This window comes from Adiantum capillus-veneris, chromosome 14 (genome assembly GCF_014529385.1).
Source record: "Adiantum capillus-veneris isolate H3 chromosome 14, ASM1452938v2, whole genome shotgun sequence".
Taxonomy (NCBI): Eukaryota; Viridiplantae; Streptophyta; class Polypodiopsida; order Polypodiales; family Pteridaceae; genus Adiantum; species Adiantum capillus-veneris.
The window spans coordinates 62,906,374-62,929,381 of record NC_140944.1 but is presented as its reverse complement, the minus strand read 5'-3'; the positions used below and the strand labels follow the sequence as shown (position 1 = coordinate 62,929,381).

The 23,008-nt window shown below is 42.6% G+C and overlaps 1 protein-coding gene across 3 annotated transcripts in view; it reads right to left on the bottom strand.

The window, feature by feature from the left end:
- LOC147442489 (6-phosphofructo-2-kinase/fructose-2,6-bisphosphatase-like) overlaps positions 1 to 23,008 on the bottom strand; it is a 124,107-nt gene that overhangs the window by 5,009 nt on the left and 96,090 nt on the right. For all 3 annotated transcript variants that reach the window (XM_086528651.1, XM_086528649.1, XM_086528650.1), the window contains exons 10-18: positions 17,403 to 17,456; positions 17,257 to 17,334; positions 17,093 to 17,184; positions 16,893 to 16,950; positions 15,360 to 15,434; positions 15,216 to 15,263; positions 6,131 to 6,228; positions 5,838 to 5,913; positions 5,633 to 5,695 (exon numbers count right to left, since the gene is read on the bottom strand). In XM_086528651.1, coding sequence (XP_086384777.1) covers positions 5,633 to 5,695; positions 5,838 to 5,913; positions 6,131 to 6,228; positions 15,216 to 15,263; positions 15,360 to 15,434; positions 16,893 to 16,950; positions 17,093 to 17,184; positions 17,257 to 17,334; positions 17,403 to 17,456 — 642 coding nt within the window. The remainder of the gene's footprint in view (positions 1 to 5,632; positions 5,696 to 5,837; positions 5,914 to 6,130; positions 6,229 to 15,215; positions 15,264 to 15,359; positions 15,435 to 16,892; positions 16,951 to 17,092; positions 17,185 to 17,256; positions 17,335 to 17,402; positions 17,457 to 23,008) is intronic.

Here is a 23,008-nt window from a genome sequence, read left to right as displayed (position 1 = left end):
GCCCAATTTGCAAAATCTTTGAGTTAAGCACATGTGTGACGACAGTATTGGGATGAGTTTCCTGCGTGGTTTTCTACATGGTATCAAAGCCAGGCATTGTACCTTGCAATTTAAAGGCTAAGTGGTTAGCATTTGTGAGTTAAAAAGACTCGTTGGCTAGCAAAGTGGCCTCGAGAGTGGTGTCCTTTACTATAATCCCAGACAAGTTGGCACCAAGGGGGGATGTTGGGTAAATGTTGCCAACATGTAAGAGGACTCAAATTGGATAGAACGGAGATCCCAATCACCTTAAGTTTTTGGGGTCTAGATGGCTAGCCTAGTTTGCAAAATCTTTCAGTTAAGCGCGCTTCTGTGGCAACAATACTGGGATGGGAGACCTCCCGGGAAGTTTGTCCCCCTTGGTCTACTGCATGGTTTTCTACATTGAACTCATCCTGGATACCATAAAAGGTGACAAAACTTGATAGTTTTCCCTCCTTCCTTGTTATCCTTCTGGGCTTCCCTGGGTGTCAACAGATCATAGGTAGTCGGCCATAGAATTGTAATTCCTCGTCCTCCAGACATGGAAACCAAAGATGGTGCCATTCCTCCACCAGGAGATCATCACCTACATTCACTTATGGTCAGGAGACTGGAGTACACAGATGCATACACTTATCTTGGGGTTGTCTTCAAACTGGGCCAAAGTTTTCTTTGAAGAGAGCAGCAGAGACTAGATAGAATGGAGAGGCCCTTGGTATCTATGATCTCCGGCTGATTAGAGCAAAGGGCTCCGTGCCACATGAGATCATTAGAGCGGAGTAAGCGTGCCCCCCCCCCCCCCCAATGGAGATAGAGACGCTTACCAGATCAGTCTCCTTTATGCACAACTTATGGGATACTACCAGAGACAGATATGCCAAATTGGCCCTTGAAACAGACAATTAGCTTTACAGGGGTTCAACATGGACAACTTGCCTCCCTTCCAGTACTCCCTTGATGCACCATCGTTGTCTCTTACATGAGTGGAGATTACTAGACTCATTCGCCAGGACCTGACCTAGTTGGACATCAAGAGGACATGGATAGAGCTGACACAGGAGTTGGGCACAAAGATGGCTTTCTATAGAGAGCATTTTCTTCAACTCTCAGGGGATGGGTTTGTGATTCGTCCGAGTTATATGGATACACATCTATCTCATGGGTTATGGTGTGTCATGGACTTCAATATTCGTGTTGATTCAACAACGACACTTCAATGTGACAACCAGAGTTGCATAATGATTGCCAAGAATCCTTTCTTCCATGTATGACATACGCACAAAGCATGTTAAGTTCAATATCACTATGTTCGAGAGCTTATTGAGGATGAGATTGTGGAGCTAGAGTATTGTCCTACTAAAGATAATTGCGTAAACATCTTTACCAAAGCTCTTGAAAAAGATTAACTACTTCGATACCTTCATCGAGTCAGAGTTGACGTACAGCCAACATAAATCATCTTAGGGTGATCATTGAGGGGGGTTTTTTGAAATTAGGAACATGTGCATAACAGAAACACCCAAAAGTTATGAAATGAATAACCGAAGATTTCTTACCAAAATAAGCTTCTTGCGGCATTTTTCTTTGCAAAGTCTTTATATAGCTTCGATCGAGGATATAAACTGCTGTATTTATTGCTTTGGCCCAAAAGAAGTCTGGCATATCCTTGGCTTTGAGCATGTATCGTGCCATCTCTACCACAGTCCAATTGCAATGTTCCAGAACTCCATTCTGTTGTGGTGTGTAAGCAATAGTAAGGTGATGCTTGATGCCATGCTCGTTGTAGTAATTGTTAAATTCATTTGAAATGAATTCTCCTCCCCTATCTGTCCGAAGTTTCTTTTCTTCTTTCTTGTCTCATTTTCTGAAAGCTTATGCCACATTTTAAATTTTTCAAAAGCTTCAGACTTCTCACGAATGAAATACACTCACATCTTTCTACTAAAGTCGTTGACTAACAACAAAAAATAAAAAAATCCACCCAAAGCAAAAGTAAACATTTTACCACAGAGATCCGCATGTACCAACTCTAGAGGAGATTATTAATCTCTCGTCGAAATGCCTTCCTTTGTTGCTTGCCCATCATGCAAGCTTCACATACTCCATTCATATCTGAGATTTAAGGCATGCAAGCAACCATCCATCCGAGATCTCTGCATCTCTTTTAGCACAACAATACTTAGGTGATCAAATCTCTCATGCCATAACTGCTTTTCTTGTAGTTTAAGAACAAAAACCTTGTAAAGATTGTTGCGCCTTACTCCTTTTCCCACTATATTGCCTTGAGAATCTAAGATTTTTGCTTCAATCTTCTTAAAACGAACTTTAAGGCCAGGATCAATGATTGCAACAATCGAGAGCAAAATCTTCTTGATTTATGGCAAGTATAACAAGTCAAAAGATTTGCTTAGTTTCACCTGTAGCTGCTAAAAAAGAAATTGTTCCAGACTCTGTTGTTGGACATTTTACATTATTCCCAACAATTACACTAATGAGTTTTTGTAGAGGCTTCCAGGAACTATACTAATCTTTCTTACTAGTCTTGTATCGAGATGCTCCACTATCTAGAATCCAAGAACCATCAACAAATGGAGTTTGTGCTGATGGACTCTTCTATTACAGTCCATAGTTTAAGTTTTGCCTCAGCAATGTTGGCGGATTCACTTTTCTTCCAAGAAGCTTTCATAGTGCCGTTCTTCTCATCGGCTTTCTTCTTTTTGCAATCTTTAACAACACGACCTTTCTTCTCACAATAAAAACAACTACCTGTAAACTTCTTCTTCTTGGGCTTCATCTTAGAGACATTTTACGTAATCTCCTCGCCTTTTGTGCAAATGCAAGAGAGGTTAGACGAATTTGAGCGTCGAGTGTCATAACAAGATCATCATATTTGGCTCGAAGTATGTGAATGAAGCGCCGAGCTAAATCTTCCAAAGAAGTAGCCACACTAATAGCACGTAATCGATCTTGGAGATCCTTAATTTGCTTGATAAAGGCCTCCACCTTCTCTCCATCAACAAGTTTCTCAACAGCAAGTTGATTTTCTAGATTTTGAATTCTGGTGTGATAGTACGTCTCATATTGGTGAGGAAATATGCTCCAAGCTTCATGTTCTTTAGCGATATGCTGAACCAAAGTGAGAAGAAAATCACTTATACACATGACAATATTGCACAACGCATTTGCATTCCTTCCCTTCCAAGCACGTAGAAGAGTAGCATATGGAGGAATTACAAGACTTGGATTTTCCAGATCAGTTGTTGCAATAGGCTCTAGGTCAACACATTTTCCCCCAACACTGTATCTAGTAATTCATACGAATCCAAAATTGTAGAAATTTTGAATTTCCACAGAGTGTAGTTGGTGCCATCAAGCTTACCTTTTGTGAAGGCTAGTGGATGAATGCGTAGCAGAGTAGCACTAGAAGCAATATTTGAAGATGACAACAGAATAAGGAATTGATTTTGCAAGGTAATACAAGTACTTCTACAGTCTTAGCTACGAGCACCTAAAGCTCTAATACCATGTAAGAAATGTGGAACGAATAGAATCTTGTCGCAAGGAGAGTAGAGAGAGATACGATGCAATGTAGATTAGTGGCAAATCAAAATTTAGATTAGCACTATTACAAAGTGATGGCGTCATCCACCCATGTGCTCTCAAGATAGAGCGCAGCTGACGATATAAACAACTAGAGCTAGTAGGCAGGAATACAAGGGCTGATTATCCTTCAACATAGGATGCCATGGTTCATGGAGATGATCCCCTAATATAGTGCTGCGAATGGGTGGTAGATAGGTGTTTGTGTGTCGCATGTGTGGTATTGACCATGTCAACCCACGGCCCACGAGCACCTAAAGCTCTAATACCATGTAAGAAATGTGGAACAAATAGAATCTTGTCGCAAGGAGAGTAGAGAGAGATACGATGCAATGTAGATTAGTGGCAAATCAAAATTTAGATTAGCACTATTACAAAGTGATGGCGTCATCCACCCATGTGCTCTCAAGATAGAGCGCAGCTGACGATATAAACAACTAGAGCTAGTAGGCAGGAATACAAGGGCTGATTATCCTTCAACATAGGATGCCATGGTTCATGGAGATGATCCCCTAATATAGTGCTGCGAATGGGTGGTAGATAGGTGTTTGTGTGTTGCATGTGTGGTATTGACCATGTCAACCCACGGCCCACGACCACCGATCACTGGCCATAGTACTATGGCATGTACATATGGCTTAATATCGTAGGGAATATAAGGTGGGGCTCCCGAATTAGCTCTGTGCCACCCATGATCACACATAAAGACCTCATTAGTGTGCAAGTTAGAATCCACCAAATTTATGTGCACTATTGCCTTCTCCTCATATAGGGGCCTTACAAATTGTGCAACATACATAATGGCGTGCAAAACTGACAGCTAACACCTTCTAGTATGACTCTGATTCACTCTTCATCCAGTTCTCACATAGTGAGAGAAACACGCTACTCAAACAGGACCTACGGCAGCTCTACATTAGAGAAACATGGATCGCACCTAGGCAACCTCTTCCCTTGAAGATGCTGTATTACAATGAGCCCTTCTTGACCATGCTAGACAAGGGACTCATCCAGAGATCACCGTACATGGACACACATGCCACATAGCTCATGAGTGGCACTTTCCGGGTACCATCACACTGGCTAGAGATTGAGACAAGAAGAGCTACTCATACCCCCGAGCTGAGAGGTTCTGTCAGTTTTGCAAAGAGAGAGTGACTTAGGACGAGGAGCACTTTGTCTACAGATGTAGAGCATATGAGAGTATCAGAGTCTGATATGAGGCACTTTTCACAGGATAGCCCACTCTACGATAGGCCATAGAGTCTAGAAATAGTGCCAGATTGGCCGTTTTCTAGTGTAGGTACATAGACACAGAGAGACACTACTGGCACTAGAGGGTGGCACACAGTCACGCTTATAGATTTCTTCCAGAGGACCACAACTCTACACCACCCGTCACACAGACGCGATCATGCGCGCAACCCTCACACCATACCCACCCATGTACCAGATCTTACACCACCACTTTGTTGATATGGGATGGAGCTTGTTAGCTTGATGCACTTCATGATTGTACTTCCCTAAGCATTTACCTAAGATAGAGAACCCTCCCCCCCATACAATCTATCTTGTTGCCTAGCCTCCCATGAACCACACAACCACACTTTGTTTCTTTGTACTTCTATCCTATCCTGATAGATGGAGGACACAAACATGTTTATTTGATTTGTCTCATAGGCCGACTTTGGTCTCTTATAGATGTAAAAGTATCTTTCTTTATTTCTTTTTCTTGCACACAAAGGCACACGCATAAAGAAAAAAGTAAAATGAAAAACTGACAAACATGAAAATAACACACCTTTTAAACTCTAAAATAGTGTCATTAGCTCAATTATCAACATGGGAATTCCATTGGAATATATTGCATTGTGTTATGCATGTCTAGTAGCATATATATAGACAAACAATTTCTTTCTACATTTGTGCATTAGGTAGAATTGACAAATTGCGTGATATTGCTGGAATGAAAAAACAAGATACTTCTACAAGAAGTTTTCAAGACACCAACTTTGGGAAATTGAGTTAGATGTTGCACGGTAGCAATTGTCCTCTGTAATGTACTCATCCAAACCTGGTAACACTCAACCAAGAACAATGTTAACACATAGTGTGTGGGTAAATAGTTTGAGCAATGAGCAATGTTTTCAGGAATGTTTAGTCTTTGTGAAAGGAGTCACTTCAAGCACATTAGCCTCCTCAAAATTTTAACTTACAGAGGCGGTGTGTTCCGTCTTCAATCTCTCATTCACAAAATCAGCTAGTAGCTTTGAATATATTTCACCTGTCGCACTGCATGTAACCGACAGCTTAGCAAGAGAAAATGATTTTGAGAGGTCAGAGGTGAATTTTCCATTTCAATGCCATGAACTGAAAAATAAGTACATGTGGATTGGTTTGTAATATTGATTAATTTCTCCCACATTAGAGATTGGCACAAATGGCGACTTAGGTATCAGAAAACAAAAGAATGCTATAATGTGAGAAAGTGTTTTTGCTTTAAAATCACCTTAAGTTTTTGTCACCACCAACAAGATTCAGGACACTGCCTAGACTTTCCCCAGGTCTGGTCAGAAAGATTGGCCGAGGATTTGTATGGGTATTCACCTGGTTAAACAATGAACTGAGAACATCAGATCTAGCTACAAAAATCATCCTTGCACAAACCAATCAAAATGCATGTCCATGCCAAAAATACTGAATATCAGGGCAGATATGGGGAGCCTGCCCATAATGAGAATGACAAGGCTATTGGTATATGCATTTCTCCCTTACAATGGTCCATGTATAGAGCAAGAGAATCTGGTGCTCGTTATGATATGCAGACTGATTTGTTAATAAGGCTACCAAATTGGGGACTCTTTTGTTTATATCTCTAACAGGTTAATTGAGAGTTTTCAACATGTCTTGTGTTCACACTGCCTGGTTTGAATGCTTGTTTATTGAAGGACTTTCAAAGTTCCTTGAAGCCATTGACCATCAAATTGGCATGCTTACAAGCTGCGAATCTGTATATGCAAGTGGGATGACTTCAAAGCTGCTTCATGAAAGGGTAGTAGAATTATAACAACATAAAGAATTGGAAATACTCCCTTCAACACAATGGAAAATTAAGAATTGCCCGATTTTGAATTTCAATCGTACGTTTCAAGTGCAAAAACTAAGAGGTGGAGAGCGAGGGAGACAGTTTTGAGGAGAGCTGCAGAATCTGTGAACGATGGTGGAAAGGAAGAGAGAAACTGCAAGAAACACAACAGAAAAAAACCTGCAAACCACGTCCATCTATACGCCACTACAGGCATCTGTATGAGCGTCAATGTATACAATGATATACACATTTGAATTTGAAAATAATTCATTCTTTTGCACTTCCTTCTCCACTAGCTTGCCCATTGACTGATGTCAGCTTGGGTGTCTGTATACAAGCGTCCTTAAAGAGTGATGGTGGGCTCGTATGAGTTGGTTTGCCTGTGTGACACTGTTTATGGCCATACAGTCACATGTTTGGTGACAGCATAACAACCCACACTTTCATAAACAACTTGTTTTTTAATATTTTAAGGTTGCTTGAGTACATCATTGGGTTAGTAAATGGTTACATTCAAAAGAGTGGAACACTTTTGTCTTGAGGAATCCCTTCTGAATTGAATGGAAAGTAAGTATTCCTGCAAAGGTGGCAGACTACTCATGACTCCAGACATAAATGCCGATCTTTAGACATGTACAGCAAGAGGACTCGAGAGATGGGAAGAGTCAACCTCTAGTTGACAACTTCGCAGAGTTTCTCAGCAGCCTCATCTCACTAAGAAGTCCAAATAAGAACCAGGGCGTCCCATGGTAGTCTACAAAACAGATTCGCCACCCTCCCACACTTACCTTGGCCTAGAAGCAATGAATTCCAGCATAGTAGATAGATTTGGGAGGAAAGTCTCGTAGATTCGCCCTCCCACACTCTAGAGCCTGGCCTATAAGCAGTGGATTCCAGCATAGTAGACAGATTCAGGACGAAAGACCAGAACAGGCCTAGAAGTTGCTAAGTAGACTGCCACAAACTTCCATGCATGCTTGTGTTGAGTGAGTCATGACCTGATGAGGTCAATCAGATGCACTTAATCTGGCCATGTACTCCTGATGCGAGGTCAGAATCTACAAGGCCTCACGTTGGCATAAGCCAACTTTCATCTTTGTCTGTAGCCCCTCTCGCCACACAAGCATCCCAATCACCATGTGCCTTGTGATATCCATATGCTTTGTCCACTAGAATGGTGATGCTTTTTGTGATGTAACACTCATGATGGACCCCCTAATGTCACCCAATTCTATGCCTATATAAGAGGCTACTTTGTACACACATCAAGTTAATGCAAGCAATCTCTCTTTTGTCATTATAAATGTTTCTCTTGATTATCCCCCCATGATTCCAAAACTTTGTTGGCCACCACTCAGACCTCGAAGAGAAAGAAAAGAAAAAAACCAAGATATGATAACGTCCTTAAAAGGCCAAAATGGCTCACGAGACCAGAGCAAGGTACAATTGGTGATGATATCTCTCGTCATAAAGAGTTCCAAAGAAGGACGCATAGTCCCAGCTGAAACCCTAGCTAAAATAGAAAAGAGAAATCTGTTGAAAGACTCTGCATCTATAGCTACAACTGGCAAGTCATAAGAGTAGTCTCTTTGATCCAATATCTCCATGAAGGGTTGCCTCAAGTGGCCAGAGGCCACTAAGTTGCAGATCAGTACTCTTTCAATGGCAACCAATGATAGCTCAAATCATTGATGGTAAGGGAGCTGTAAGCGCAATCCTCCTGGTCGTGGACGTCTTGCTCTACAAATGGAAATGGCGCTGATCCAATGTTTCTCCTCTAGCTAGGCATCTATGCCACGGTGAGTCATTGGTGGACGAGGATGTATAACCTATTGGACTTGTAGTACTAGCACTGTCAAAAATCTGTAAACGCTTTCTGTGTCTACAGCACAAAGCTGATGCTCTCTAGTCCCTCAAGAGATTATCTTTGAGAAGCCTAAGCTCCAATAAAACGCGCCCAGCACATTTTTGATCCTCAAAGCACATGATTTGGCACAATGGTCCAAAGCCTTCACGAAAAAGGTGATGATACCTTCCTCGAGTCTCACGATAAACAATGTAACAACATTCATAATGCTCTTCTAACTCCACCTCCTCACAACACATCTTGTCACGTGCACATCTAACCCTATGTGTAGGTGGACAAGCTAACTCCTATTTCTCTACATTCTAGGGTTTATGACAGCCTAGGAAGTAATCTGGCACCTTTGTGAGCCTGTACGCAAGACGTGCATGTCCACGCACTTAGAGTCTCTGATTGCACATGAGCAAAACCAATGTTTGCTAGGTGTAGACACTGGGGAGTGTTCCCACAGTCTAGTATTAGTACCGGCCTAGGTAATTAACTGCATGCGAACCACCTCTTACTTAACTTATTATTAAGTGACATCTGTATTTCTTATTAAGCAAACCATGGTGTTCTTGAGGATCCTGCTCGACCCAGTTTATCTAGGTCACCTCTCCAGGCAATACAAGTATCTGCATCACAAGCACTCCTTGGTGTTTTCCCCAGGAGTGCCACAGCCATCGGTTTCCCTAGCATTAACAGTTTCAGCCCGCAGATCACAGATTTCAGCCAGAGTTTTTGCATCAGCATTCAGTCCATTACCATCGATTGCAGATTTCATCCATGCCTCATAAACATCACTGCAGATCCAAGTCATCACCACTAGCGCCTTCAGCCCTTAGCCTCTCAGATCCAAGCATCAATAGTAAGATCCCATCAGTATCTCAACATCTAGGACCATTGTATTAGCATTTGTGCAATCTAAAGCAAATACCTCTCTAGCGATGGAGAGAGGGACCCTTGGAGGGGCATCCGGTGTTAAGTCTTCTTTCTCTCTATCACTCATAGAACCTTCACTCACAGTATCATTCTCTCTTCTCTCCTAGTCTATTGCACATCTCTTCCACAAAGTAAAAGGAACCTTGAGTACGCACTGAGCAATTATCCTGAGTTATCACCATAAATTACTTCTGCTGCACATAACATTGGTATCAAAACTCTTTGGCAGTGTTCGCTATCATCACTCAAAAAAAAGAACCTGAAGAACCTCTCTCAGATTTATCTTTGTGTTCCTGTTCCGAACTTATCAGCCACTCCCACCCTTAGTCCATCGCGCATAGGGTATGCTCCAACCTTCATTTCATGGCCATTAAGCCATAAAAGAATCCACATAAATTTTTTCGCTTGATTGAGATTGCAAGTAACCCAAGTCCACTTAGGCGTGTCGATCTCTCTAATCTGTGTTTCTGAAGAGTGGTAGGTAATCCAAACAAGAAGGGCTTGTGTATCCTCCCCTCGTTCCTCTTTTCCACTCATTGAGAGTGGACCTTGCACATTGTGGAGGGCCAATTGGCATGAGGTGGGAAAAAAAAACCTTAGTGTGAGCGCAAGGCTGCCAAGGGGTGTACCTGTTGTCGTGACGCCGCGTGCTCATTAAGAGAAAATATAAACAATAACAAGATTTTAGGGGTTTTTTGACAAAAGATTGGCGAATTTTGATGCGGTGTCTTGAAGTGCTTTGGTTGCAGAAAAATATGCCAAATACAGTGAACTTCAGTGTTTGAGGAATTTATTGCCTAGGATGGTGGTTGGGGTCTACAAATAGTAGGACACAGTACTATGGTTGGATCAGTTCTAAGTTATTATGTCACTCTAAAATCCATTGCCACCTCTTCCTAATCCAGTAAAAGTGAATGATCAAAGCGAACTAACAGAGCAAAATGTTGTAGACACACTGAAACGTGCTGTTTTGTTTTATTCCACTATTCAAGCTGAAGATGGTCATTGGGCTGGTGATTATGGTGGCCCCACGTTTCTGATGCCTGGTTTGGTTATTGCACTATATGTAACTGGCTCTTTGAATGATGTTCTATCAGAGGCTCATAAAAAGGAAATGGTTCGATACCTTTATAATCATCAGAATAAGGATGGGGAGTTTGGGTCAAGGGGACAAGGTGTGTGTATGAATGGCCGCTTGGGAAAAACAAGGCTATTAATTAAAAAAACCTAAGCAGCGAATCAAAAGCGGGAGAAGAAAAGCGTGCAGCAGAGGGGGGTATAAATAACGCCGTCGAGCAAAGGAGGGGCATCAACTGCAAACATAACAGGAGCACGCAATCAGCTAGTAGAAGACGAAGAAACTCCGAGAGGTGCCGCCAAGGGTGTGCATAAAACAAAGAAGGCGGCAAAGGTGTGTGCACAGGAAGTGTTGGTTGAGAAGCTTGGCAATGTCGAGGTCAAAGCCACCAGGTGTGTGTGCACGAGCGACGTGAGCAGACAAGGCGAGTTCAATAAAAAACAGTAGAGCTATAGAGTCTGGAGGTGAGCGGCGTTTGCAAGCCAACGAGCACCGGCCTGGTAGGAGCCGATGAGAGCGCTGCAAGGTGGGGTGACCAGGGAGTAAAAAAGCAAGCGATCGTTGTGCTCGTTTTAGCAGAAGGCTTGAAGGGGACGAGCGTGGGTATATTTGAGCCAATATAGCTAGTTTATAGAGGAGATTGAGGAGCATATAAAAAAGGGCAACAACCAGGGGAGTTGACGAGCCCAAGCACGATTAGAAGAAGAGCGCATGCTTTTAGGAGATAGAGAGGTATCAAGAGGTCAAGGCTTTCGACGAAGCTGGTAAGGGGAATTGGAGAGTAGAAGAAGGAGAGCCAATAAGGGCGGTACAGAGCCGCAAAGAAAGGATCTCTCTCTCGCTATTTCTCTCTCTCTCATTTTCATTGTTCTCTCTCTCTCTCTCAGCAGGCGGTCACATCTCAGCAGGCGGACTCTCTAGGTAGCGCGCACACAGCAGCGCGCGTCACACAGCAGCTCTCTCTCTCGGGAAAACAGCGCGTCACACAGCAGCGTGCACGTATCCAGAAGCAATGTCCACAGCAGTGCGTGGCCATACACAGCAGAGCAGGGCTCCTTCCGCCTACGGGTAGTTAGGGCAATGCCTAGCGTTGTGCAGTAGGGACCTGTTCGCAGTAGAGAGAGAGAGGAGACTGCTGCCCTGCGCGTCGTCCACAGCTAGAGGAGCTACCTGTTGCCCTGCGCGTCGTCCACAGCCAAAGAGAGAGAGAACCTCGATTGCAACCCTCTTCGCACACAAGCCCTCTCCCTCTACGCGTAGAAGGACTTCCTACGCGTAGCAAGTCCTCGGCACCCCTCCTTCATCTACGCGTAGAAAGACAAAGATCTCCTACGTTAAAGTTTAAAGGTTTTTAAGCTTTGAAATAAACTTTTAAAGTTTAAAGGTTTTTAAGCTTTAAAATAAACCTTTAAGTTTGCCTTACTCTCAATCCTTCACCCTAGTACCCTACCCCACATTTGTGGCTCGGGTTCGATGGATCCGCCTACCCAAGGGGAAGGGCCGGGTGTAGATAGCTACACCACCCCAAAAAAAACGACGGCTACTTTCAAACGGAGAAACAGAGATATTGTACTATCACCAGGATCCTTGCGAGTTGGGAAAACCTTGAGGATACATGATGAGCTACTGATGGAGAAGGTCCAGGTGATGCTCAAATCAGAGCTAAACTATATGAGGGATGACATCAGGAGTTAGGGGTCCCCAAAGAGATTATCTGGGGGATCATGGCCTTATACGGGTCAGTAACTAGATATGTACGTACTCTAGAAGGGGATTCCGACATTGTTCATTCCACCGTTGGAGTAAAGCAGGGATGCCCACTGTCCCCTACTTTATTTGGTATGTATATAGATGCGATATCAGATTACATTGATAGAGAGGGTGACAGAGGTGCTCAACTTGCAGGGTCATGGATCCCTTTGTTGTTATATGCAGATGATATTGTATTGATAGCAGAATCACCAGATGGAATGCAGAGGCAGTTAGATGCATTACATAAATTCGCGGAGGACAGCAGACTGTTGGTAAATTTGGGTAAAACCAAAGTTATGGTGTTTAACACCACACCGCAGTGGGTTAGGAGATCGGCACCTACATTTGCATATGGCCAGGACACAATAGAGTACACAGATGCATACACATACCTTGGTGTGGTATTTACAGGACCGAAGTTTACTCTTAAGAAAGCAGCGGATGCTAGATTGTCCAGAGCCTCTGCGGCCTTGGGAGGGTTGGAGAGGATGTGTTCACAAGTGCAGTTTCAGAAACCACGAACAAAACTTTGGCTCTTTGATACTATGGTGGCTTCGGCTATGCTTTATGGGGTCCAGATTTGGGGACCATCTGTGGATCAAGATAATTGGAAGTCAATGGAGAGACCTTTGGTATCTATGATTTCCCGAATGATTAGAGCCAAGGCCTCCGTACCACACGCGATTACCCGAGCGGAACTAGCTGCCCCTCCGATAGAAATTGAAGCTCTTACCAGATCAGTGTCCTTTATACAAATAATTGCCAATATACTAGATTGGCCCTCGAATCCTCTCGAAAATTAGCAATGAAAGGAGATACATCATGCTGGTATGCGCAACTGTCCTCGTGGTTTCAAAGACACGGGTTCAGGATGGAAAGATTACCCCCCTTCCAATACTCTCTTGAGGCTCCATCACTCGCAATCACACGAACGGAGATTAATAAAATCATCCGCTAGGATCTTATACAGTTAGACACTAAGAGGACATGGGTAGACCCTACACAAGAATTGGGCACGAAGATGGCCGACTACAAAGAAAACTTCCTACAGCTATCTGAAGATGGTTTTGTGATTTGCCCGAGCTACATGGATACCCACCTGTCTCATGGTTTGAGATGTGCTATTGGTCAGATTCGTACATCCTCACACCAGCTGGAAATTGAATTTGGCAGATTTAGGGGAATCCCACCTGAGAGCAGAATTTGCAAGTTATGCGGAATGGAGCCGGAGACAGAATTACACTACATATGCCATTGCGCCGTATACTATGAGATACGTGGGCGTTTCCATTGCCTATTCAAAGAAGGCTTTGGACCTCTAGATAGAGTCATGCAATACCAAGATCAAAGGTGCTTAGGCCTGTACCTACTGGAACTACATCGGCACAGGGATAATCTAATGAGAAGACAAAGAGCACTACAGCCTCAGAGGCAGATCATAGATTTCTTCGGATCGAGAGAAGCAGGAATGGAAGGAGAAGCAAGAGGCCAGCAGCGAGCACAAAGGAGTACCCACATTCATACCAAAGGCACCCTCATTGACAGGGCGATTGAGCTTAGGAAATCGAGACGACCACGACCGAGATGCAGAAGCACACTTCACCGGAGGAGACTACAACAAAGGATTAGAAGCATTCTAGCCAGACACCCAGAATGCTCCTAAGAAGTCTATCTAATACTTTGTATTTAGTTTTTCGCATTTATTTTCACACTTTCACACTTTTCAGACATTGTAACAGATTCACCACTTTTGTATCAGTTTGGTCTCATAGGTCACTCTGGCCTTTTTGAAGACGTTAATATAACATTTCATTTCTCTCTCATCGGGACTTGATTAGCAAAGCTCAAATGAAGTTTTTTTTTCCTCTTATATAAAAAAGTTCTTAAGGGCTTGGTCATGTAAACAAAATTTGGCGGCTGTTAAAAGCAGAAGGCTAAGTTGGTGCTTATGAAAGTGGTCAGGAATAGCGAGGGAAGGGCATTGGGGCCATACAGTTTTGGCATTCGCACTTCTGCTCATAGTCTCGACGGGTTCAAGAGCACTTGGTGCCTATTGCGATCAAGTTTTTTTTTGTATTCAGATTTTAGTTCATTTAAGTAATTCAATTCAAGGTGTACAAGGTGTTCTTTTGTGCTATATTCTCTTGTGTTGTGCATCTTTCTCCACCGTTTCCCACAACGAGCAGTCCGCCGGCTCACTAACCGCACAAAATTACCCCGACACCATAGGAAGGAGTTGAGCTTGGGTAAGAGAAAAGCATTCTTAAACGCAATGCAATACCAAGTACCCCAAGAACGCAGGTACCCCAAGTACCCAAGTATCCCAAGTACCCCAATACTCAGTGCATGGTCATCACCCGAAGCGGGATGGAGACTCTGCATGAAGGTGATGAGTCTGAAGTCCCTCAGTGGTTGTGAGGGTCTGATCCATGTCAGTTCCATGTCGAACTTCACAATATCCATTCGAATGACCCAGTTCCTATCTGTGCAACTAAGGTCAAGAAAAGGGCAGTCAAGTCTACATCCACTTACATCCACTTGCACATTCAGGCATACCAACATTGGGAGTCCCCTTTATCAGCAAGTTGCTGATGTGAGTGCTAATTGCGGATATCAAGGATAGCTTCCATATCCGGTGAAGAAAAGTAACTGCTAGAAATAGAGCCCCAGATGTCCAGTGACCACTGGAGTGGTCCCATCTCCGCCCTCACGATCTCATGCGGTATAGATGACTTACATCAAACCATGCCCACAATCAGAAAAAATTATAAGATAAAAGGGACAACATACAGCACTGCAAGTTTGCAAACATTAGCTTCAAAAAAACAAGCAATTGAGGATTCACTTATAATGTGAGAATTTTATATTATTCAGAAGATTAGGGGCATTACTAAAAAAAATAGAATTCGCCCGGGAAGGTAACCGCCAATGTTGTTGATCTGAACAGAAGAAAACATTCAAATATTCAATTGTGCAAGGGTTGTTCTGAACAAATAATGAAGTAAATAATAATAAGACAATCTTATGTGACACACCTGCACCTGTCCACCCTCGCCACCCACAGTATCCATCATTTTGATGTAGGAACCCTCTGCTACTGGTTCATATGCCTACAAACACAAAATCTTCATATACTGTCCTGGCTAGACAAAAAATGTTGTAGCCGAAAAATATTCAAACCTTCAGCATCTAGTCTATTCAAAATCCCAGTTCTCTTCAATATACTTTGAGAAAATGCAGCATAAGCACATAAGTTGAGCCAAGAAAAATAAATTGCTCAAACCAGTCACACTAAGCAAATAACCTGCTTCATGATGAGGGAAGAAACTTACACATAGATTCCATGTGTTGTTCCAATTATCATTGGGTGATGCATTTAGTGTGGAAGAGCACAGATTTTAGGACTAGTGCATGACGAAGTATTTAGGCATATATATTGACAATCACCAACGCCCTTTTCATAGGAAAGCCCATACTTAGACTGCCATTGGAGTCGAGAGTCCAATGTCAGCTGGGTCGCTTCTTACTAAAGATTCAGAGACATAGGGAGACTCTCCTCCACTCACCCACACCCACCAGGGAAGGGCAACAGTCACAGCTCACAGACTTCTTTCAGAGAGCTGCCCCAGCTGCACCCACCGATATTAAGAGAGGGTCACGTTACAGCAGGCAAAGATTGTGAGCCCGTAGATGCCCCAGAGCATGAGGATACCAGACCCAAAGAGTCCATCACAGGGCCATCTGGGAGATACGACTACGACATGAGCACACCAAACAGAGGGAGATAGAGCAGGCCTTCTCAGACCCTGCTACTATGCTGCGAGGACACTTCACTCCCTACCCACCTATGCATGCCATACTACAACCCCAGTTTGGTACCAGACGAAGCTAGGTAGTCCTTTGCATATCATGGTTGTATCCCCCTATGCATATAGTTCGACACCCATTAGAGTTAGAGCTCCATCCCCCTCATCCCTCATACACATGTACACACATCCCTATATCAGTCTATTTTATTTTGTAGCAGTTTTTTATTCAGCACTTTTGTCCCTTTTGCTGGACACCCGGAGGACAGAGAAATGTACACCACTCTGTCTGATAGGCCGACTTCAGCCTGTAGAAGACGTTAATAATGTTTTTTTACTTCTTTCTCTCTTTGAGGACTGGAAAGCAACTTTGTACGTAAATCTACCTTTGGGAACTGGATATCGTAGATACACCACCTTGGTGGCGCCTAGCTCCCATTGACATCATCCAATGATTATATGTATACTTTGTCTTTTATGTAGATTCTTGCATTTCGGATTCAATACACTGAGATGAGTTTCTTGTAAAAGAAACAGGTCTCAAACAATGTTGCCATATATCTTACAAAAGGAAAACGGCCAAATCACACTGCACCAAAAATAAATTTTCTATGGTTTCCAGTAATAAACTGAGCTGCTTAGTCAGCTTCTTGGCCATTCCTAGATAAGTTCATCTTGCCAAAACTCAACAGAAAATTTCTCGAGGAGGACGTGACTATCATAAGCATGCTCTTAAAATACCTAGGAGTTTGAAAATATTACCTTCTCATAGTTGGCAAGGCGGGACTTGAAGTCGTTCAAAGATTCTTCAAAATCTGGCCTTTTGACACAAAGAAATGGAATTACAGCACTATTTGCGCAGGGCTTTTAATTTGCAAGCTTTTAACAAATAGCAATAGGCTTCATATGGACGATTACAACCAGCTCCATTGCTTGAGCCTGCAGTAGGTAAGATTCCTTACATATCTACATAATCTGGACTTTGCTGGATTTTAAGGCGTATATTTCGTTCAATCACTGATCGATCATTACAGAGTATCTCAAGAAAAATTACCTGCACGCATAAGTATCCTTTTATCAATAGAAAGCCCGAAGGCACGAAGCTTTTGAAAGTTGTTAGAGGTACCTTGCACTTCCCCTCAGCCCTCTTTAAAAGCATGCTCCGTCTTTGCTTAGTGCTATTTGTAGCATCAAAGATGCCTATCTGTTACAACAAACAAGAGAATGATATCTCATTCTAAGACAGACTTTGCAGTGTGCTAAGAATCTTACTTGTCCACCTTCTTGCATCCACATCAGCATGTCATCCATTGCCAGAGCTGCTATCTGATCCAAATTCCTTTACATAAGATATTGACCTAAATGCCTATGGTATGCTTTAAAAACTGTAATAGTAATATATACTCTAGCAGACTAAAAGGATGAGCTGTATGCCAGAAATCAAATTCGCTTGGTCTCATTTCATTTCAGAAACTAAATAAGAAACAAAATACCAATCCCTATATAATGGTTTTGGCACATCTCGTCTGTCTTTAGTTTCATGGGCAGATGCATTAAAGATTCTAAAGACAATCAGCTCTCACCTCCATGGCCATCTGCTTCCATATCTTTGAATACTAGTAATTCAAACAGGCAGATTTTATTACTAGTGATTCAACAGGAAGGTTCTGGAATCCCTATAGTGATCTGTGTCATGTAGGCTCTGCTTACATATGGTTCCCTTGTAACAGACCCTATGCAAAATATTCAAGAGAAAATCTGTCAGCTTTCTGCTGGCCTGCCTTGAGTAAGGTTAGAGTGCTAGGACTTCCAAAACAAGTATGTTTCCTTGCAAAAGTAGTCAGTATCTCTATTTGATTCATCATATAAAGTAAGACTTTTTAAATTTTACTTGCATTTTATAAATCACATGCTTTTTTCTGAATGAAAGATTCAATAGCTTTTGCAGTAGAATGCTCAAAACTTTACTTGCTTTGTATAAATAGCACGCGTTTTGGCAAACAAAGACGCTTTTGATTGATTTTGATCCACCTTTATGTGTTGTATAACTGCTCTCGTGACAAGAATTTTGACATGCAGAACTCTATGTGTGTTGCTTCCATGGAATTTGGCATATAATTTTCCAAAATATGTCAATCCAAGTAACATATCAAAGCAATGTGTGTGAAGAGTCTGACAAGTTTGCAACTTTGCCAAAAACTGTGTTGAATCCCTAAGACAAAAACTCAATGAGAAGAGACTCTTCAACGTAAGACATAGAATCAAGAATTAGACAACAAATGTGGCCATAATCCACACAACCTGCCAACACGTGGCCTTGCTTATCTAAAAAGAAAGTGAAAGACCATCACCTTTATCATGCATAGCTTGAACACTAGCTATGACACACTTTTCAGTGCCAAACATAGCTGCAGGTTTATATAGACTCAGTTCCCGAATGAAAGACACTTTCTGAAACCAACAAACCGAGTTTCAATCACAATCCCAAAGGTGATCAACTCAGCCACAATAGAGGCTAGCACTTGCAAAGTACTGAATGTACCAATACAACAAAGAGAACTGAATTGGCCAGTGCTTAGAGAGAGAAGACTAACACCAAATGCCTCTCCAAGGGTCCCCCCACTCTATTGCTAGAGTGCACAAATGCATGGTTCAGACTGCTGAGATGCTGATGGGGATTATGCACTTGGATGCTTGGTACTGATGGTACTGAGAGGCTAAAGGCTGAAATCTGAAAACACAAGGGAAATCTGGCACAGATCTGCAATCACAGGGCCGATGATGAGGCTGGAAACGCTGATGGCTATTGAGGGCACAAACGCTGACTGATCTATGTGTGTAGAGGAAAAGGCTGATGCTGTTGAGGGCCGAAAATGCAAGGCTGATCTGCTAATGGAAAACGCTAGAGGGTGTTGGATGCTGATGGTGTTGGTTGCCCATGCTGGTACTGGGTTCTAATGATGCAAGGGTGAGCCAAGGCTCACCTATATGGGTTCAAGAAGAGGAGTCGAAAAGTACAAGAAATGCCACGATTCACTTACTAGGTCAATTATTAATAAATCACTTATTATTAATAAGAGGTTCTTCACATGCTCTAAACACCTAGGCTCAGTTCTAATGACTAAAGTCCCTAAATGCTAACACTTCCTCGTGCCTACACCTAGCAGACATTAGAAGGTGCTCATGTGCAATCAAAGGGTTGCATACTAACCAAATGCATGAGCATGTAGGTCCTGTGAACAAGCTCATAAAGGTGACAAAACACTTCCTAGGCTGGCCTAAACCCTCGAAGTAGGAGTTATAGCTTGTCCACACGCACATAGGGTTAAATGTGCATGTGACATCCCCACCCTTTTTAAGGTTAGATACTGATACTGAGTTGCATGGCTTCCTTTTAATCCGCCAACAACTTTGGGTAATCTGAGAAGAAATCTTCATCGACCCACACTACCTTGTGGTTCTGTAATCCTTGAACTTCAAAAAGTATTGGCATGCTTACTTCTTGGAACCGTACCGAAAGCGATGCAGTAAAATCTGCTCTGGCTCCACGACTTCAGCTTCGTCTATGATCTTGGGTTCATCTTCTTCGAGAATCTCCTTTGGGGGATTTCCCTGAAAAACTTCAACCAAGAAACATGGAAAACCTTGTGCATTGACCACAAATTAGGTAACCGCAATTTCATAGACACATCATTTATCATTTCAATGATTGGAAATAGACCATACATTCTAAAAGACAACTTTGGACACTTCTTTCCTACTTGCTTAAGCCTTTGCTTCATGATTCTATACACCCAATCTCTTCCAAGTATTGGCTCTCAGTGTTGGCATTAGGCAACTGACTGACCAATCTAGTCAACAAAGACTAGAACGGATCGCCAATGATACCTAGTTCTACCAATGGCACTCGAATAAAAGTCATTCAAAATTGCTTCTATTTGTTCCCAATGAGATTGTTGATCATGCACATATGACTTCAAAACGTCAACCGGTAACTGATTGTAAACATCAAAGACCATTTGTGGATGAAACGCAGATGAAAAATTCAACTTAGCGCAAAAATTTTCAAAGAGACGTAAACTTAACATCTCTATCTGAAATCAACTTTGGCAAGCCACAAAGGGGATGCCAATGCTTAATGAACAAATGTGCTACATCTTGTGTTGTCACTGGGGTCTTACAAGGAATAAGCATGCAAAACTTACTGAAACGATCAACAATGGTTAAACACTTTGTATTTCTTGAATGTCCACTAAAATGTCCTGAAATAGGTCTTCGAGAATAAGCAGCAGCGTCAAAAGACCTTGCTGCTTATCCTGAGGGGCTTTAACTTTTTGACAAATAGAACAACGTGTGACGTGTCTAAAAACATCTTTTCCCATTTTAGGCCAATACAAGAATCTTTCTACTTTTTCTAAAGTGGTATTTATGCCTTTGTGTCTACCCGTGCGTAACCGGCTTGGACACTCCAAGCAAGAAAATCAATAGCAACACACAAACATAAACTTCATAATCATTGAACTTTAATGGAGAGAGAGAGAGAAATGAAATGAAATGAAATGTTATATTAACGTCTTCAAAAGGCAAGAGTGACCTATGAGACCAAACTGATACAAAAGTGGTGAATCTGTTACAATGTCTGAAAAGTGTAAAAGTGTGAAAATAAATGCGAAAAAACTAAATACAAAGTATTAGATAAACTTCTTAGGAGCATTCTGGGTGTTTGGCTAGAATGCTTCTAATCCTTTGTTGTAGTCTCCTCCGGTGAAGTGTGCTTCTGCATCTCGGTCGTGGTCGTCTCGATTTCCTAAGCTCAATCGCCCTGTCAATGAGGGTGCCTTTGGTCTGAATGTGGGTACTCCTTTGTGCTCGCTGCTGGCCTCTTGCTTCTCCTTCCATTCCTGCTTCTCTCGATCCGAACAAATCTGTGATCTGCCTCTGAGGCTGTAGTGCTCTTTGTCTTCTCATCAGATTATCCCTGTGCCGATGTAGTTCCAGTAGGTACAGGCCTAAGCACCTTTGATCCTGGTATTGCATGACTCTATCTAGAGGTCCAAATCCTTCTTTAAATAGGCAATGGAAACGCCCGCGTATCTCATAGTATACGGTGCAATGACATACGTAGTGTAATTCTGTCTCCGGCTCCATTCCGCATAACTTGCAAATTCTGATCTCATGTGGGATTCCCCTAAATCTGCCAAATTCAATTTCCAACTGGTGTGAGGATGTACGAATCTGACCAATAGCACATCTCAAACCATGAGACAGGTGGGTATCCATGTAGCTCGGGCGAATCACAAAACCATCTTCAGATATCTGTAGCAAGTTTTCTTTGTAGTCGGCCATCTTCGTGCCCAATTCTTGTGTAGGGTCTACCCATGTCCTCTTAGTGTCCAACTGTATAAGATCCTGGCGGATGATTTTATTAATCTCCGTTCGTGTGATTGCCAGTGATGGAGCCTCAAGAGAGTATTGGAAGGGGGGTAATCTTTCCATACTGAACCCGTGTCTCTGAAACCACGAGGACAGTTGCGCATACCAGCATGATGTATCTCCCTTCATTGCTAATTGTCGAGAGGATTCGAGGGACAATCTAGTATATCGGCAATTATTTATATCCCATAAACCGTGTATAAAGGACACTGATCTGGTAAGAGCTTCAATTTCTATCGGAGGGGCAGCTAGTTCCGCTCGGGTAATCGCTTGTGGTACGGAGGCCTTGGCTCTAATCATTCGGGAAATCGTAGATACCAAAGGTCTCTCCATTGACTTCCAATTATCCTGATCCACAGATGGTCACCAAATCTGGACCCCATAAAGCATAGCCGAAGCCACCACAACATCAAAGAGCCAAAGTTTTGTTCGTGGTTCCTGAAACTGCACTTGTGAACACATCCTCTCCAACCCTCCCAAGGCCGCAGAGGCTCTGGACAATCTAGCATCCGCTGCTTTCTTAAGAGTAAACTTCGGTCCTGTAAATCCACACCAAGGTATGTGTATGCATCTGTGTACTCTATTGTATCCTGGCCATATGCAAATGTAGGTGCCGATCTCCTAACCCACTGCGGTGTGGTGTTAAACACCATAACTTTGGTTTTACCCAAATTTACCGACAGTCCGCTGTCTTCCGCGAATTTATGTAATGCATCTAGCTGCCTCTGCATTCCATCTGGTGATTCTGCTATCAATACAATATCATTTGCATACAACAACAAAGGGATCCATGACCCTGCAAGTTGAGCACCTCTGTCACCCTCTCTATCAATGTAATCTGATACCTCATCTATATACATACCAAATAAAGTAGGGGACAGTGGGCATCCCTGCTTTACTCCAACGGTGGAATGAACAATGTCGGAATCCCCTTCTGGAGTACGTACATAACCCGTTACTGACCCGTATAAGGCCATGATCCCCCAGATAATCTCTTTGGGGACCCCTAACTCTTGCATTTTGCGCATCAATCTGGCCCTTGGTACTGTATCAAAAGCTTTCAAAAAATCCACAAAGCAACAATACATCCTTCTCCCGCTTGCTCTTCCTTCCTCAATAATGGCTCTGAGCGTAAGAATATGATCTAAAGTGGAATAACCCCTCCTGAATCCAGCTTTTCCTGTTGCCCTTATGCCTTCATTCTCTGCCCATCTACTCAATTTTTGTTCCAGAATGGATGCGTACAGTCGGGTCAATGTGTGACCCACCATAATGGTACGGTAGTTCCCGGGTATCATAGGATCCCCCGACTTGAAAATAGGTACGATAGTAGATAATTTCCAAGATTCAGGGAATCCTTCACACATGACCCGATTAAACAGACGAGCAAGGACTTCTGAAAGTAGATCCCTTGCATGGATCAGATGTCCTGCTACTAAGCCCTC